Source organism: Hipposideros armiger, unplaced genomic scaffold (assembly GCF_001890085.2).
Source record: "Hipposideros armiger isolate ML-2016 unplaced genomic scaffold, ASM189008v1 scaffold_297, whole genome shotgun sequence".
In the NCBI taxonomy this organism is placed as follows: Eukaryota; Metazoa; Chordata; class Mammalia; order Chiroptera; family Hipposideridae; genus Hipposideros; species Hipposideros armiger.
The window spans coordinates 1,292,261-1,308,537 of NW_017731647.1; the positions used below are offsets into that span (position 1 = coordinate 1,292,261).

Genomic DNA, 16,277 nt, shown 5'->3' on the forward strand with positions numbered 1-16,277 from the left:
AAAAAAAAAACAATCATGAAAAATTAGAAATAACCTAAATGTCCAACAATAGAGAAATAACTGCATCACTAGGGTGCCTACTATGTATCAGGCATTTTATATATTCTATTATCTTCATAGTGGTTCTGCAAAGTGAATATTATTTGTTTCCACTTTTTAGTTACTTTGTTCAAGGTCACACAGCTAGTAATAGGCAGAACTTAATTCAAACCCCGATTTATATGACTCCATGATTGTTACAAGTACAGACACTAGAGAAAAACTACCTCAGTTCAAAACTCAGTTCCACCATGTATTAGCTATGTGACCCTGAGCTGGTCCATTAACCTCTCTTTGCCTCAGCTTCCTCAGCTATAAAGTGGAAATAATAACAGTACCTTTCTCAGTGGATTAAATGAGTTGTTATAAAAGTATTTAGAACTTTCTATAACAGGTATAGAAGAATTAGCTATTATTATGATTATTATTTTTTCATTATATCATGCTGCCTCAAAAGTCATTAATATTGATTTTAATCAACATGATAATTTTGGTATAGTAAGTGAAAATAAGAATACAAAGGCGTATCTATGCTCATAATTACAATAATATAAAAAGCATTATATAAATGGATAAGAAGTAGAATTTCTACACCCCCAAAAATTGTATTTGATGGGACGTTGGTACTATGGTGAATTTACTGTCTTTTACTGTTTGATAATTTTGTTTTATAAAAATTACAAGGGATATTCTTTTAAGTACCTCTAAGAAAATTTCAATAGCATGGTTGCACACTGCAGCTTCTGCTGTATAGAAATTATACTAATTAGGGACCTACCCTAAGGCTAGGACTTTTGAGGGACTCAGTGGTACTGGCCGAAGCAAGACATTATTGTATAAGGACTGATTTCACAGGTTCTGAAATGACAGAGCGACGTTAAATTTCATGTCTATGGCTCAACAGCTGAGTGAGCTTAGGCCAATTCCTTAATCTCTCAGAGCTTCAGTTTCCTCGTCTATAAGTCAGAAATCATAACTGCCTCTTTTTTTTAATGAGTAGAAAATAAAATAATAAATGTGATGCTTCCTTGATACCTCACCAAGACTATCAAAATTATCATGAAATATTTAATAGAGTCATTCGTTGTTTGATGTCTACCTCTGGAGATATCCTCTCATGTCTTAGGAGACCAGGCTCTGCCAACGCCTGGGGCATTGCAATGCCAGCACATGGCATCATGCTTTGCACATAGTAAGCACTCAATAAATATTTGAATGGCTGTGTGAAAACCTTATAGGAGTGGTCAGTGGCAGTTACAACTATAGAAAGGTGATTGGATTTAGTTCTGGCCCAGGCCAAAGACCTAAGCAGCATGGTATTGCCTTTAGCTGTCATAACAGGGCTGTGTGCTCTGCACAGAGATACCCAGCCCAGGGGGAAGTGGGAACCGAAGTCTAAGCTATGGACCAGGTGGGGGGCAGAGAGCACAGAGTCTGCCTTAAAGGAAAGACGACTTCAGTAATCCCCACCAGGGCACCATCATTCCGGCTAACAGTGGCCTTGTGTCACAGAATCAGTCCTCAAACCTCAGAAACATAGACTCTTGGGAGAATACATTAAGGGCTGAAGGTGGGCTGTGGGACATGACCAGGTGAAAGCCCTCCAATCTAATGGCAGCATGTACCTTGTCCAAGCAAGCAACCTGGCCCTGTTCACTAACCACTCCCCAAGTCCCACAAAGCTGCTCTCTCTGGTGTCTCAGCTGAATGTTTAGGTGGGGCTGAGGGCAAGACTGTTTTTCCACTGGAGGACATGAGTCAGTGAACAGTGAGATTCCACTTAATCACCACCCCAAAGACAAGGTTCTTAAAATCAGGAGCTCGAAAAGCAAGGAAGTGATTAATATAAAGTCAGGATAGTGATTATTTGTAGGGCAGAGCAGGGCAGGGTGGGGCAGGGGTGAGGGAGCTGATGGGAAGGACACAGGGAGGTCTTCTGAGGTCTGACAATGTCCTTTTCCTTGACCTGGGTGGTGGTTCCTTTACAATTACACTACACACATTTTATGTACTTTTCTACATGTGCATTATAGTTCTCAATTTTAAACAGCTGGGAAAAAAATAAAAACTACAAAAGGTTGTGAAGCAGGGAAAAAAAATGACCAGGTTTGTATTATTAAAAGATCACTTGGGTGTAGAACGGAACATTGATTGATGGTGGGGCAACAACAGTGGCAGAGGAAACAGGAGGTGAGGTGGCTGTATAATTTGATGAGAGATTATAATGACTGAGCTAAGGAAAGGTAAAATATTAAGGATATGGCTTACATTATTTTTTTAAAAACACAACTAAAATAAAACAGAGGCTGGCACTGCCTCCTCAGGTCACTTTTTACCTCTTTGCGTTGGGTGAATTTGGCTCAGGAATTACAATCCAGGGCAGGCACAGTCTAAACAGACACACAGAACAAAACGCCAGAGAAGAGCACAATGATGGTGCCAACTTGGGCCAGTGAAGCAACATTCTCCACAACTAGACTGAAGAACAAAATGACAGCATCTTGTCTGTTCCCCTTCCCCCAATTCCCCAGCACTGTTCCCAATTCCCCAATAAAAAAAAATCTTTAAAAAAATAAAAATAAAAAAAAATAAACAGACACACAGGCCAGAACTTACACCCTCCCTGGAAACTCTACTCAGGGGACCCAGACTGTCTGGCCAGTGGCCGAGTATCATGATACCATGATATTATCCAAGTTGAGCTGACACAGGGGTGTCTATTATAACATATAACCAACCATTCAATCATAATATCTAATCACTTGAGACTTTACATGGTGTTTTCACATCTACTCTCTGGTACCAGCATGCTAGCTCCACAAGGACAAAGCTTTTCGTTTTTTTCACAGCTGTAGCCTCAGTGCCTAGAACTGAGCTTGGCACATAGTAGGTGCTCAGTAAATGTTACTGAATGAATGACCACATTTAATTATTACTCATATTTAATCAGCGCAACAATCCTGGGAAGATACGTAGGACATATATTATTTTCCCCTTTTTAGAAGTTAGCAAAAAGAGACTTGGGGAGATTAAGGAACATGTCAAATAGTCGATCATTTGGTTGATGACAGAATCATGACTTCATTTCAGGTTTTAGATTTCGATTCCCTTGTTTTTCCCACTTCTTCACAGCTAAGAGATAAGGTTTGAAGTCCTCCTAGCTCTGAGACACCCGCGGGATGTATTCCAAAATGCCCGATGGGTGTTCTCAGACATCCTATGTCATCTGATGTTCTGGGTTACAGGATGAATGAGGCCTACCCAGCTGCCATTGTAGCAATAATGACAGTCCCCTCAGAGGGGATACAGGGTTCCTCAGGGTCATCTAAGCCCGTAGACCCTAGACTACTTTGTGCTTTTGTGTCCCTCCATGGTCCTCACTTGTGTCTACTCCCCATCCCAGCCATTCTGCCCCTCCAAGCAAAAGAAGGTTAAGGAAACCCTGTTATTATAAAAACACATATTCTAACCTTATTTTCTCAGAAAATAAAATAAAGAAAGAAAGACATGTGGCAGCAGATAGTTTTGGTGCTCGTCAGGAGCCTTTGTCACCCAAATGGAAACCCACTGGGAGGCTAAAAACATAATGTTCCACAGAAAGGTAACCTTGGTCTCTATCCTCTTAACATTAATTACAATTAGTCAGTGGAAGCATAAATTACAACTCAGATACCTGGGAACTCCAGGTGTTCAATGAATATTAGTATTTATACACCTGAAATGATGTATGTCTTCACCAGGATTCCTAGTCAAACTCCAAGAACCAGCAAACAAAGTATTAAAGCAAAGCATTTTGGAAAGAGTATCTAAAATACACACAAACAACTCAGAGAAGTCAAACTTTGAGATTGTCATCATCCCCTCTTCCCATGAGACCATCTTGTGAGTTCTGATATGCACTTTATCCCAAGGGCAATTTGGTCTAAGAGTTGGACCATCCCAGTCATTTACATAGTCTATGTAACTACCCTGAGGGTATCACACGTAGGACTTACCAGAAATTCACTGACAAACTCCTCTTTGTGAATTTTCTTGTTTTGGGCCACGTCCAGGAACTTCTGCAGAATTTCTCTTTGGTCCATGCTGCAGGGCAAGAGAGGCGGTCTATGAGCGGGTTAAGGGAGGGCAGGCATGTCCACGGTATTTCATGGCTGAGACACCCGTACCCGCGACGAGCCACTGCAGCAGCTTGAGCAGAGTATGCTGAAGGCTGTGGTTTACTGACTTCATCATAAGCCTGAGAGGAAATTAGTATGTAACCAGCTTCTGTGGTCACACTACAAAGCCATCCTCTCCCTCCAGGGCCCTAGCGCCTTCCTTCTCAAGAAAGGAACCTGTTACAACTCAAGTTTTTAACAAACAAGACGCGCTAACCAGAATATAACGTGTGGTCTGCTTAGCTCTGAGACTGTTCCATTTCCATCACCCTTCAGTGAAATCTTTTTTTTTTTTTTTTTAGCTTCCTAGAGAAAAGGCAGAATGACAGGCCTCGTGGAGGGGTTCAGCCTCTCCCCATTTGCCCTAGGAGCAGAAAGGCCCTGTTGACACCTCCTGTTTCTCCACATCCCAAATGAACTCTGCAAAGTTCAGTTAGGCTCAGAAAGGGAGACAAACACTGTTGGGAGTTAATAAGTTTCTAAAGAGTTTCTTGTCAGTGTGATCAGGGGCCAACTTCTCATCACAGAGGGCATTTTTATTCAGAACTTTTAAGTCTGCCACACAGACCTCCAACTCCCTTTTGCGTGAGGCAAAGTCAGCTGCTTCTGACCAAGTCTGTGCTTCTCCCAGGGCTAAGGAAGTGCCCATCCCCATTATGGGAAGTGCTATGGATTTCAGGATCCACTTGACCCTCCAGTACCTTTTCAGCTTCACTTGGGCTCTGGATATAAAGACTGGCGGTATTGGTCTGATAGGATCCAGTAGTATGGTGGCCCCACAGGAGGGCCTGATCAGGAAGTTGGCATAATACCCCATCTATGTAATGAAGGAACTATGAAGGAAGAGGAAAACAGAGTAAAACCAACCACCTTGCTGGCTACAGCATAACTTTCAGGACAGAAAGCCTGAAGAACTAGTTCTAGACAAGCTTTGCCTTAGAAAAGGCCACTGTGTCAGGAAGCCAAACTGTGTCTGTGGCATTTTGGCCCCGACTGATAGGTGGGCTATTCTAAAAAAAGCTTCCATATCTCAGCTTGCATAAATTGTCTCCTCAATGGGTACAAACCTACGCAAGAGGGTCTCAGCCTGAGAACAACCCAAAGTCAGCTTATCATCTCTGTTTGGGGACAGAAGTTCAATAAATATATTAATAGATTTAGTCTCAAATAATCCTGAAGAAAACGTGCTGTTAGAACTTACTCTATTAGCAACCCTTTATGTTTTGCAACATTATTCAAACACCCTTAAGGGAATCATGATTCTTAACACTATTGGGCTGCATCCACCTTACTGAGCCTTACAAGAAGAAAGGAAAGTCGCTTTAGTATCTTGCTTATAGGCAATGTGAAGCCAATAAAGAATTTCAACCCCAATCCACACAATAAATTAAAATGAACCATAATTCTTGAACATGAGCTGCTGATAATAGGATAGTGTTTCTCAAATTATTCCCATTTAGCAATTAAAGGAGGATTTCTTGCAATGTTTAATTTGGCTATTTTAAAACATAAAACATGAGAAAAAATTTAAAAGCCCAAAATTTCAAGTTTACAATAACTAAAACAAAGTATGTACATGGTTAAACGAAGACTAAAAGATACAGAAACAAAATAAAACAAGAAACCAATCGTGTAAGTGTTGGGGTTAAGGATGCTTTTATTATACCATTTTCTTAAATTAGAAAACACCACAAAATCCATTAATTTGTTCAACAAATTTTTTGAGTACCCACTAAGTGCTAAGCACTATTGTAGGGGCTGGGAATACAATAGTGAACAAGCCAAAATCTGGTGAAAAACACCCCTAACCAGTTAATAAAGCATCTCAGATCTAAAGAGATAGACTTAATTACTGATGAGAATAAAAATATTTCAAACTAACTTACGCATTTGCAAAGCAGGAAAGGATAACCCTAAAGGGAAAATGGTTTTCTGTATTCACATAAAAGGGATATACAGTTTCATAATCTGCTCCCTTAGAATGTCTTCACTTCCATACCAGAACCTTACTCAATAAACAAAAAGATACCGAATAAAATTTAAATCTATTTTCCTGAAGCCCATAATTGAGAACAATCTCTCTCTAAGTTTCTTTTCTTGTTAGGGTGGGGTAAGATGGAGAGAGAGAGATGAGAAAGACAAAAACTTGCTTAATGCCTTCCATAGTCTTTGACCCAAAATATAAGGATCTGAAAATAGTGCCTTAGCAGAACTGCAGATCTCTTTTTAAGCAAGTAGCAGTTCTTAAGAGTGTTTGACTCTAAAACCAAAAGACAGAAACATCGTGAAATAGCCAAACCTCAAAAACCCACTTAGCTAAAAGGCCATTTCCTGAGCAGACCACTCAAGCAAGCAAAAAAACAAACTGAAGGAGAAAACAAAGCCTTTTATTTTTAACAAATCTAAGCTAATTTTTCACACTTCCTTCTGCAGGTACTGGAGAGCCTAGTGCTTTTCAATGGAGATTCTGTTGACTCATTTGTATCTTGTGGGAAGATCAAAAACTGGAGAGGGGAAACAGTCCTGTGGCAAAAATCACCATCTAAAAGAATTTGAGAATTTACTATGAAACATTTAAGCCAGTCTGGCATAAGCCCTAAGTGAACACAATTCCATGCAGTAAAAACGTCATAAACACTTTATTAGAGCCGTCAAGGGTGCGATCTAGTGGAGAAAGTAAAATTGTGAATGAAGAGGAGTGAGGAAGGACCATCCCGCTGCTCCCCTGTGCGGCTCTGCGTTTGCTCAGAAGGAAGATGACAACACAGAGGAGTGCCAATCATACTGTCACCTGATCCAACAGGAGGGGAGTGTGCCTGTTTACCGGGAAATATTGGTGTCACTGAAGTCGGGAATTAGATGACAAAAAATATTTTAACCAATGGGAAAGTCAGGGGAGGTTATCAGGACAAGATAAACTAGCCACAGTTTTCTCAGCACATTCTTCTCTAGGAAGAAGCGCGTTTTGTCCTGGGGAAGCCACTTATTAATCTTTGCTTTAGTTTCACTCGCCTGCCTTTTTCTATATCCCTGGGTCATTGATTTGATGCCAGCTATGTGTATTATCTGTGAAATATTAAGTCCTTTGTGAGTATCCTCTTGGTCACCAAGGCCTATTGACCCTTTCTCCTCAATGTCTTTTAGATTCAACCTGTCTTTTCCATTCCCATGTTAAACCACCATTCCCACAGCATTAGCCCTTAGTTATTTTATCCATATATACCTTCCACTCCAGTATCTTCCTGGTAATCCAGGCTGGGTCAAAGTTCTTAAAACTCCACTTTAGTGCTGAAGAATCAAAGTACTTGGTGATAGTCAATGGAACAAGTCCAGATTCTTCAGCCTGTCGCCTAGCCCCTCCCCATCTGTCCCCACCCAGCCTATCCAATCCCACGTCCATACACCTTGTTCATTCTACTGCTACTTCTTTTGTCCTTCTCATCTTTCCCCCTAATTTTCACCCAAATGAAAATAAAGCCATAAAGCCTAGTAGCTCTTTTCTTCGAAAGTCCTGCCCCAAACTGTCTCACCATGACATTCTCTTTAGTCTCGATCCTTTCAGTATAAATCTTTACATTCAGCTATAGAAGTTTTCTTAGTTTCTTCATATGTTCCTTGTCCCCCATCAGTTTATTTAAGTGTTTATTCAAAGGAACACAGAAAAATGCCCCCTGTAGTTTCGTTTCTCAAAGGCAGTGACAGTGCCTTCTATGCATTTGCATGACCTTAACATTTCATGTGCTTGGGCACACCTACTATAAGTCTACTGTGACAAAGTATGCCACATCACGTGGTCCACAGTGACTTGGTGACTCCCTCCCTCCGTTGCTCCAGGTCTCTCGCCTGGCACCGGCTATACTTCTCTGGCTAGGCCACTCTGGCTATGCCAGGAGCAGATGGCCCTTCACCACAGGGAGGTCCTGGAACCTGGCAAAGGGTTTCCCTGAGTGCTGCTCAAGCAGCGAGGCTGTTATTATGAAAGGAATGGGGCTGCTAATGAGACAAGAGTCCAGCTCTGAAGGGCTGCAATGGCCAGGGAAAAAAAGATGACCTCCTTTACTTCCATGATTGACCTTTCTCCTTTTGTAAATGGGCACAGAAGCGGCTTACAAAGCCCCTCTCATGAGCTTGTTTTCTTTGCTCGTGTTTTCACATCATCCACAGAAAGAAAGGCCCCGACTCATCTTCCAATCTGCTTCTTGTCGCTACAGCGTTCTGAGGCTCAGGCTCTTCAGTTCACCTGTGAACTTGCGTCAGCTTCCCACGTACCACACAGGGAATCGTACGCTACAATCTTCAGGAGGCAAAAGTCAACTAATAACTTGCAATGGAAGCAATGTACTTTTTTTTTAAATACAGTAGGGACTCGGTGAGGCTTGGTTGGCATCTTGTTCAAAATATAATCAAACAAAAGTCTCTTTTGTTTGATGTCCACTCAGTATGCATTCAGTAGGAAATCCATATCCATGCAAGAGAATGGGGACGAGGGATGCTACAAAGGTATTCAACAAATTGTCTTCATTCAAGGATCCTTTATTTTAGTAGAGAAGTACACAAGTAACTATGATTTATGGCCTTTAGTGATAAGACCATAACATGGTACAAAAAATTTTTTGAAAAGGCAAAGATCACTTCTTATTCAGGTTACTGGGATAGCCTTCCTTCATAGAGGAAGTGACATCTGAGTTGGGTCTTGAAGATGTCAACAGCCTGAGAAAGCAATATGAAACATACAGAACAGTAGGAGGAGGGTGGCTTTGTGAAGGGCTTGATTTGACTGGAACACTGGTTATGTAGAGAGTCTTGACTAACGAGGCCAGAAAGGGCAGCTGGGGCCAGACCCTGGGGGGGGAACTTAAATATCAGGCTGAAGAGTCAGGCTTTCATTGATGGGCAGTGGAAAATCAATGAAGGATTTTTTTTTAAACAACTTTATTGAGGTAGTATTGACATACAATAAACTACACATTTCAAAGTATAGAGTTTGGTAAGTTTTGGCATGTGTGTATTATATACCCATGAAACCATCACCACAATCAAGATAACAAACATATCCCATCACCTTCGGAAGTTCCACTGAGAGATATTAAAGAGAACGACAATCAAAGCGATGCTCTGGGAAAATGTTTCTTGATTTTTAAAAAATGAACGTTCCCTCCTAAGAAATTTTTTTAAAGTCTCATAATCTCCTGCAGTGGTATGTAAAATTTCAAAATGAATTATAACATATCTAAAAATGAATAAAACAACGGACAAAGAAACCACAGCTTTGGTTGATCTGGCGGCAGTAGACTGCACAGACTGGAATAGGACAGGCCTGGAACAGGAGGATCAATCGAAAGCTTAAGCAAGAGGCTTTTTCAATAGCCCAGGTAATGAACTTTTGTAGGAAGAATCAAATCAAAAAGGAAGGAATACGTGAAAGACTAGTTGGGTGAATAGGATGGGAAAGAGGGAGAAAGGAAAAATGACTGAAGTTCTGAGCTAGTTGGATGGCCGTTGGGGCAAGTATGGGGATAAGAAAGGTATATAGAAATAAAGGGTTAGTGTTTGTGGATATGGATTTGGGAAGAAGGGAAATAAGCCAGACTTACAAATCAGCCACATCAAGGCGAAAGGCAAAAGCACAGATTGGCTTGCTTTTGTGAAAGACAAAAGTTAAGGGAGAGAAAAAATGTCAAGCTAGAACTTTATAAACTTTAAATCACAGGGACTCCAAACTGTTTAAGCAGCACTTAAAATATTCCAGGCACTGGGCTAAGCCCTTTACAAGTAGTACTGCTTCATTTATCCCTCATAGTAATTGTATGAATTACCAGATCATCGCTATTTTAAGATGTGGAACCTAAGGCATTGGATTACCTGCCCAGTGTCACATGATTCATCTATGGTGAAAGAAAATTGTTAACACCAGACCATGTTAAATGCATTCTTAATTTCTGGGCTGCAGTGTCTTCTTCCTGTGTAGCCCAATTACTTCAGTTTTCCTAGGACGGAGGGTGTAGCAACAAACACAACACCTAGGCTAGAGAGCTGTCCAGGGTAGTCCCAGGGGCACCATAGCCTCTATCCCAAGACACTCAAGTAAACTTGGAACTAGATTCATGGTCTGATGTTTTACAGGCAAGACAGGATAGAAGAGGAGCTGGTACAGTTAAGAGGGAAACAAAAGGACAAAAAGGAAGCTGCTGGCCTCTGACATTTACCACTCAATTTAACTTTTCCAGGTTTACTGAGATATAATTGACATTTAACATTGTGTAAGTTTAAGGTATACAACGTAATGACTATATATAGCAAAATGATTACCATATTTTGTGTGTGTGAGAACTTTAAAGATCTCCTCTCTTAGCAACTTGCCAACCCCTGTTCTAAAGTGATGGTTCTCAAACTCTGGAGGTATGTTAGAATCACCTGTGGAACTGGTTAAAAAGTTAGGATCCTAGGCCCTAGCCCACCCCTACAGAATCAGAACCTCTAGGGACAGGGCCTGGAAATCAGCCATTTTTAAGGCCAACAAATGGCATGTGCAATCACACTTTGAAAAACACTGTGGTATGCAGCTAGCTTCACCCAAGGTGAGCTCGCCCTACTGTCCTAGATGTGGGTCAGCACTTCCTGCTTCTGGTGGCAGTAAAAATGCAGTGACTGTTTTATGTTTCTTTGGTCTTTCTAGTAGCAGGGCAGATAAACAAACTGCTATTTTTCATTCTAACCCTGAAAATGCATACAATAATTCTGCTCAGGTGAAATTAACATGAAATTTAGGTTGTGAATTTAAAAGAAAGTCCTCAACTTAAAATAACAAGATTTCCCAACCAAAAATCTCCCTGAAATCTTTTAAACTGAAAAATTAGTAGATGAGAGCTTTACCAAACACGGGGATAAATCTGAAGGACTAGTTTACTGGGCATGCCCTTCCCCCCAAAATATCTCCAGCAAAGGACTGTCCCATTACCTGGAATTCCACTACTAACTAGTCATTGCTTTGTGCCTGGAGGTCTTTGCTTCAACAGACTCTCATTAAAACTTATACATACAGAAAGTATAAAATCTCTGCTGACCTCTGGGAGCTGCTCCAAACTTTAACAATCCATAGAAAATAAATTATTCAGCTAAGGTCAGTTTTGTCCAAAAGAAAGGGCTTTTTATTGGGTTGTCTGTTGGAATTACCAGAAATCAATCACATGATTAGTCAAAGCAGAAGAGATGCTCAGACTGGGAAACGGCTCCGCATCTTCAGCTCTCCAGGTTTTCCTAGGAAGGACAATGAACATCATACAGTCAAAGGGACGGTCGTCAGGAACTCCCTACGGAAACCAGCAATGATGCTCAGACACCTCTGGGGAATGCAGCTCTGATCAAGGCTTCTACTGATCCTGGAAAGTGAGCGCTCTATGAGAGCAGGTGTTATGATGGCTCAACCATGGGCTTAGAATGCCTCTGATAGTTATCACTACATCCAGTGACACTAATCGTTTTTTGTTAGGTAATAGTAAGATGATTCTGAACTGCCTCGACACACAGCCAAAGATGTGAGGGAAATTCGCCAGGGAACAGATGAAGCCAGGCTGAGATTAGAACGCCACCACCAATTCACTTGGCAGATGTGCAGGAAGTGGAGATTAGCTGTGTAGAGTTAGCAGTCAACATTTTAGGCAGCATGACTCTGGGGACCAACACCCACAGGCTGAACTTCTGACTGTTGTCCTTTTCCGTGGTAACAAAAACTCCTGGCATTTTCGGCAAAGTAAGGAGGCCGTTTTCCTGCTCGGGTTTCCAACTTACAAGAAGGATCCTGAATTGGAGTCCCAGGTATCGGTGCCAGGGACTACCAGCAAATACCTAGCCAAGCCCGGGGCCCCAACATACTTACCCAACCTCCCTGGCTCTGGACGAACTCCCGGATGGCACCATTCCCACTGATCATACTTGTCATGGAGAGTGCCACCTGTCTTGCCAGTTGGGGAGCCATGCGGGTCACATGTTCAAGCAGTTTCACTGACACTGCCAGGAAGGCTCTCTCGTAAGCTAAGCTGGGATCCAGAGCATGCCAGGCATTGCTGAGAAATTTTACTGTGTCCTCAAGTATAGCCCCTGCCTGGGGAGAGACACAGGGTATATCAGTGGGATAGCACTGAAAAGGGCACGAGGCTGCAGGTACAGGGATCCAGTCAAGCAAGTGTTTCCTGAAGGGTGGCAAATGGACCCCTGTTGCATCTGAGGTCATCTTAGGGAGTAAGTAGATGGATAGACTTTTCTCATTTTACTATTTTGGTAATTATTGTAATGGGTGTTAGAAAAACCAGAAGTAGCCCATCACAGCCTTGATTTCAGATATTATTGCCTAGAATGAACCAAGCGATTGAAAGAAAAACACCATCATTTGAAAGAAAAATATTAAGTACATGACAGGATAGGTCAAACTGTAAAGGAATTGCTTGAATGGCTGAAGTCTGGGAAACTCTCATGTAAAAAAGTAGATTAGCTTTTTCTCTTCCTCTTTCCTTCCCCCCAAAAATGTGGTCCAAAAGCCAATAGGTAGGGTCAAGCAAGATCTATCGTAGTGTAGAGTAGGGGGGGTCCATGGTGGTCAGAGCAGGGTGTCAGAGCCCAAATAAGCTGAGAAGGGTATCCCACGGGAGAGGACCTAGACCTTGGTATTCCAAATATGGTTCTCTCATAAAAGAGATCAGAGCTCCCTGGAGAATGGCTGATTTCCGGCTAGGGCTTGGAAAAATACAAGGTCTTTTGTCAGAAATCAAGGAAGTACTCAGAGAAAAATAAGGACATACCAAACAACACAGACCAGATTGAAAGGACTCCCACTGGCCAGAGCTGGGACAATTTGAGCATTCAAATAAATAATGATAGGAACAGACTGCAACCCACTGAATAAAGTAGGATATTCATGAGTCTATAGTGATATAAAGAATAAAGGAATATACTGAAATTTTGATAAGACATGGGCTATTTATATGGTTTCAAAGTACCTCCCTACAAAATGCTTATTGATTACAAAGGGGAAATGAGTAACTTTACAGTGGAGAAGCCTTGCCGAGACCATCTAAGGGATTCAAGTCACCACCAGTAGTGGGAAAGCCGGAAATCTGTGCCCCTTGACAGGATGTAATGAGAAGAACACAGCGACACTTCTGTGATATTCCTACCAAAGGTATGTATCCTGAGTCCATTCACGAGAAAACATCAAGCAAACCCAAAGGACATCCTACAGAATAACTGGCGTATAATTTTCAAGTTTCCAGGTGATGAAAATCAGTGGACTGAGGAACTATTCCAGATGGAAGGAGACTAAAAGGATGTGACAATGAAATGCAATATCTGATTCTAGCTTGTATCTTTTTCCGATGAATGACATCAGTGGGACAACTGGCGAAAGTTGAATGGGGTCTTAAGATGAGATGAAAATTTACCAATGCTAACTTCCTGACTTTCATGGTTTAACTGTGGTTATATAAGAGAATACCCTTGTCTGAAGGAAATATGAAAAAAGGATTAGGGGGTGATGGAATATCACGTTGGCTACTCACTCTCAAATAGTTCAAGAGGGCAATTCTTTGTACAATACATGTAACTTTTCTGTGAGTTGGGAGGCTGTTTCAAAAATACTTTTTAATGAAAAAAAGGAGATTCAGCTATCAGCTACCTAGGAAAGCTTCAGTGCAAACAATTAGGAGTCTAGTTCTAGCTGAATGTAGAATAGGCACACCACCCAACTTGTATTCAGTAGGAAGAATAAAGCATTAATGGTTCTGTGATCAGTCAGGGTTCAAATTCCCTAGTTCTGTTTCCTTCTCTGCTTAAATGGACATCAAGTCAGGAAATACTTACTGAGGGTGTATGATGTATCAGACACTACTCTAGACTGTGTGAATACAACAGTGAACAAAACGGGTTAGATGTTTGCCCTCACAGTATTATATGCAGATGGGGAGAAGTTGTGCTATGGATAATAGTTTCTATAATACCTCATAAAGTGGTGTAAAGGTTAAATGAAATAATAAGTATAAAGCAGTCAGAGTACTGCCTGGCACATGGTATGTGATGAATATTAGCTGTAATTGTTGATATTAATCAGCAACATCTTCTAGAACATGTATGGGTCTTTATATCCAATACAGAGCCTAAGTACTACTACCAGTAATCAGCATTCTAATAAACAGCCAGAGATGCCCCCGGGGGCTACTGTATCATTATCCCTCATTGCACCCAACTTGTCAACTGTCTATCCTTCCTGTATATAATTTCATTGCTGGACCCTGGAAGAAAAAAAGGTGCCCACATCCAGAACAATAGGCATTAAAACAGGTGCTTAAAAAAATAAAAGTGCATTAGCAAGAATAAAGTGCTAAAGATATGGTCTATGCTACTAAGCACAGCTCTGACAAAAACAAAACAAAACAGAAACAATGTGAAGGTTGATCAGACTGTGCTACAAGCTTTCCATCTTAGTACTACGGAGGTTTTGATTAACCCCTTAAGAATTTGCAACTGGGGCAGGCCAGGTGGCACAGTTAGTGCACGAGCTCTGAGCAACAGGGAGCCACTGGGTCGCTGGTTCGAATCCCACATGTGCCAGTGAGCTGTGCCTGAACTGAGCTGCCAATGGGCTGCCAGATGGCTCAGCTGATGAGAGCACATGCTCTTAACAAAAAGGTTGCCGGTTCAACTCTCACACAAGATGGTGGGCTGCGCACTCCCCCTACACCCCCGCTCTGCAACTAGATTGAAAGCAGCGACTGGACTTGGAACTGAGCTTGCACCCTCCACAACTAAGATTGAAGGACAAGTTGACTTGGAGCTGATGGGTCCTGGAAAAAACACAATGTTCCCCTTCCCCAATTCCCCAATAAAATCTTTAAAAAAAGAATTAGCAAAATTGGAGAATTCCTGCTGTATCTCCCTGAAAGACTCAAATCTTTCACAGAACATTTCTAGTCACACTCATATAGGAGTAGTAAGAAAATTGTGTCTGAAATGAAAAACAAAGCAGCAAACAATAGAAAGAAACAGGGGACACTTGACCTGCCCCCGACTGGTTTCCTCAATGACGCGTTGCACAGAAGCTTCCAGTTCCCCGTTGAACTGGTCCCCCAACACCCGAAGGCGACCAGCGATGATGGCCGTGTCAAAGGAGCAGGCCTCTCCTAAGACAGAGGGAACAAACACAGCCACATGTGTCACAATACCTGAAGGGAAGGCAAGTCCCAGGAATCTGGGCATTGGAGAAAGTTCTCTAGAGTTTTAAATAATTTTGGCATTGTTCTCTCCCAAGAACTCTTCAATGTTCCATCAGCACCAATGGTCAGAAAATCGCCCTTTGCTGAGAACCCTTCCCTTCCACAAAGGCTTCAAGGCTTTGTTGAAAGCTTTGAGTTTGTCTTTTGAAACGTAGGTGGAAATAAAAAAGCATACTTGAGATTCTCCTCCTGATCTGCTGTCATCACCTCAGGCCAGGAGCCTTACCTGAATCTGTTTCGTCTTCATACTGTAGGTTCCGTTTAGCAACCTGTGACGTGGTTCCTAAGAAGTCTTTGAGTAGAAACTCCACGATGCATTCTGTTTGTTCCTCAAAAGTTCGGGGGCTCTTCATTTTAGATGTTTGTGCTGAGTTGTGCTTGAAAACAAGCAGTTTTCAGTTCAGCAGTAAGTCAGAAGCACTGGTAAATCAGCAGCTGTGTCTACCTCTCATCAAGTTCCCTAATGGGACATAGGGTCCTAGAGCCTTTCCTACCACCTTGCTTCAAAAATCACTATTCAGATAAGTGAGGCTCCTCTGAAGAGCTTACCCACAGAGAACTGCTGGCTGAATACTTTTAGTTCCTTCTCTTCAAGCCACACCCAGTATCTAAGGATAATGAGTAACTTAGTTCAACTGCCAATTTTCAACTGAACTAGTGTTGAGGAAGAACCCCTAGGGCCAGTTCACTAAGAAATACTTCCTGGGCTGGCCGAGTGGCATGACGGTTAAGAGCTGGCTTGGAACGCCAGAGGGCCCTGGTTCGGATCCCACATATGAGGGCCAGTGACACTGCCCTCTACAGCTAAGATGCTGAACAA

General features: G+C 41.8%; 2 protein-coding genes and 1 long non-coding RNA gene across 4 annotated transcripts in view; 1 reads left to right on the plus strand and 2 right to left on the minus strand.

Annotated features, from left to right (window-relative positions):
• PTPN22 (protein tyrosine phosphatase non-receptor type 22) overlaps positions 1 to 4,236 on the minus strand; it is a 60,426-nt gene extending 56,190 nt beyond the window's left edge. The window contains exon 1 of one of the 2 annotated variants that reach the window (XM_019659175.1): positions 4,035 to 4,236. In XM_019659175.1, the coding sequence (XP_019514720.1) occupies positions 4,035 to 4,121 (87 nt within the window). In that variant the 5' untranslated portion in view covers positions 4,122 to 4,236. The remainder of the gene's footprint in view (positions 1 to 4,034) is intronic. The other variant, XM_019659176.1, reaches the window with a different exon arrangement.
• LOC109391564 (uncharacterized) overlaps positions 1 to 11,228 on the plus strand; it is a 68,513-nt gene extending 57,285 nt beyond the window's left edge. Inside the window, exon 2 of the long non-coding RNA XR_002125875.1 lies at positions 6,630 to 11,228. This is a non-coding gene — a long non-coding RNA (uncharacterized LOC109391564). The remainder of the gene's footprint in view (positions 1 to 6,629) is intronic.
• Positions 10,515 to 16,277, minus strand: part of BCL2L15 (BCL2 like 15) — a 6,865-nt gene continuing 1,102 nt past the window's right edge. The window contains exons 2-5 of the mRNA XM_019659185.1: positions 15,684 to 15,834; positions 15,243 to 15,364; positions 12,073 to 12,297; positions 10,515 to 11,453 (exon numbers count right to left, since the gene is read on the minus strand). Coding sequence (XP_019514730.1) covers positions 11,436 to 11,453; positions 12,073 to 12,297; positions 15,243 to 15,364; positions 15,684 to 15,810 — 492 coding nt within the window. The 5' untranslated portion in view covers positions 15,811 to 15,834 and the 3' untranslated portion in view covers positions 10,515 to 11,435. The remainder of the gene's footprint in view (positions 11,454 to 12,072; positions 12,298 to 15,242; positions 15,365 to 15,683; positions 15,835 to 16,277) is intronic.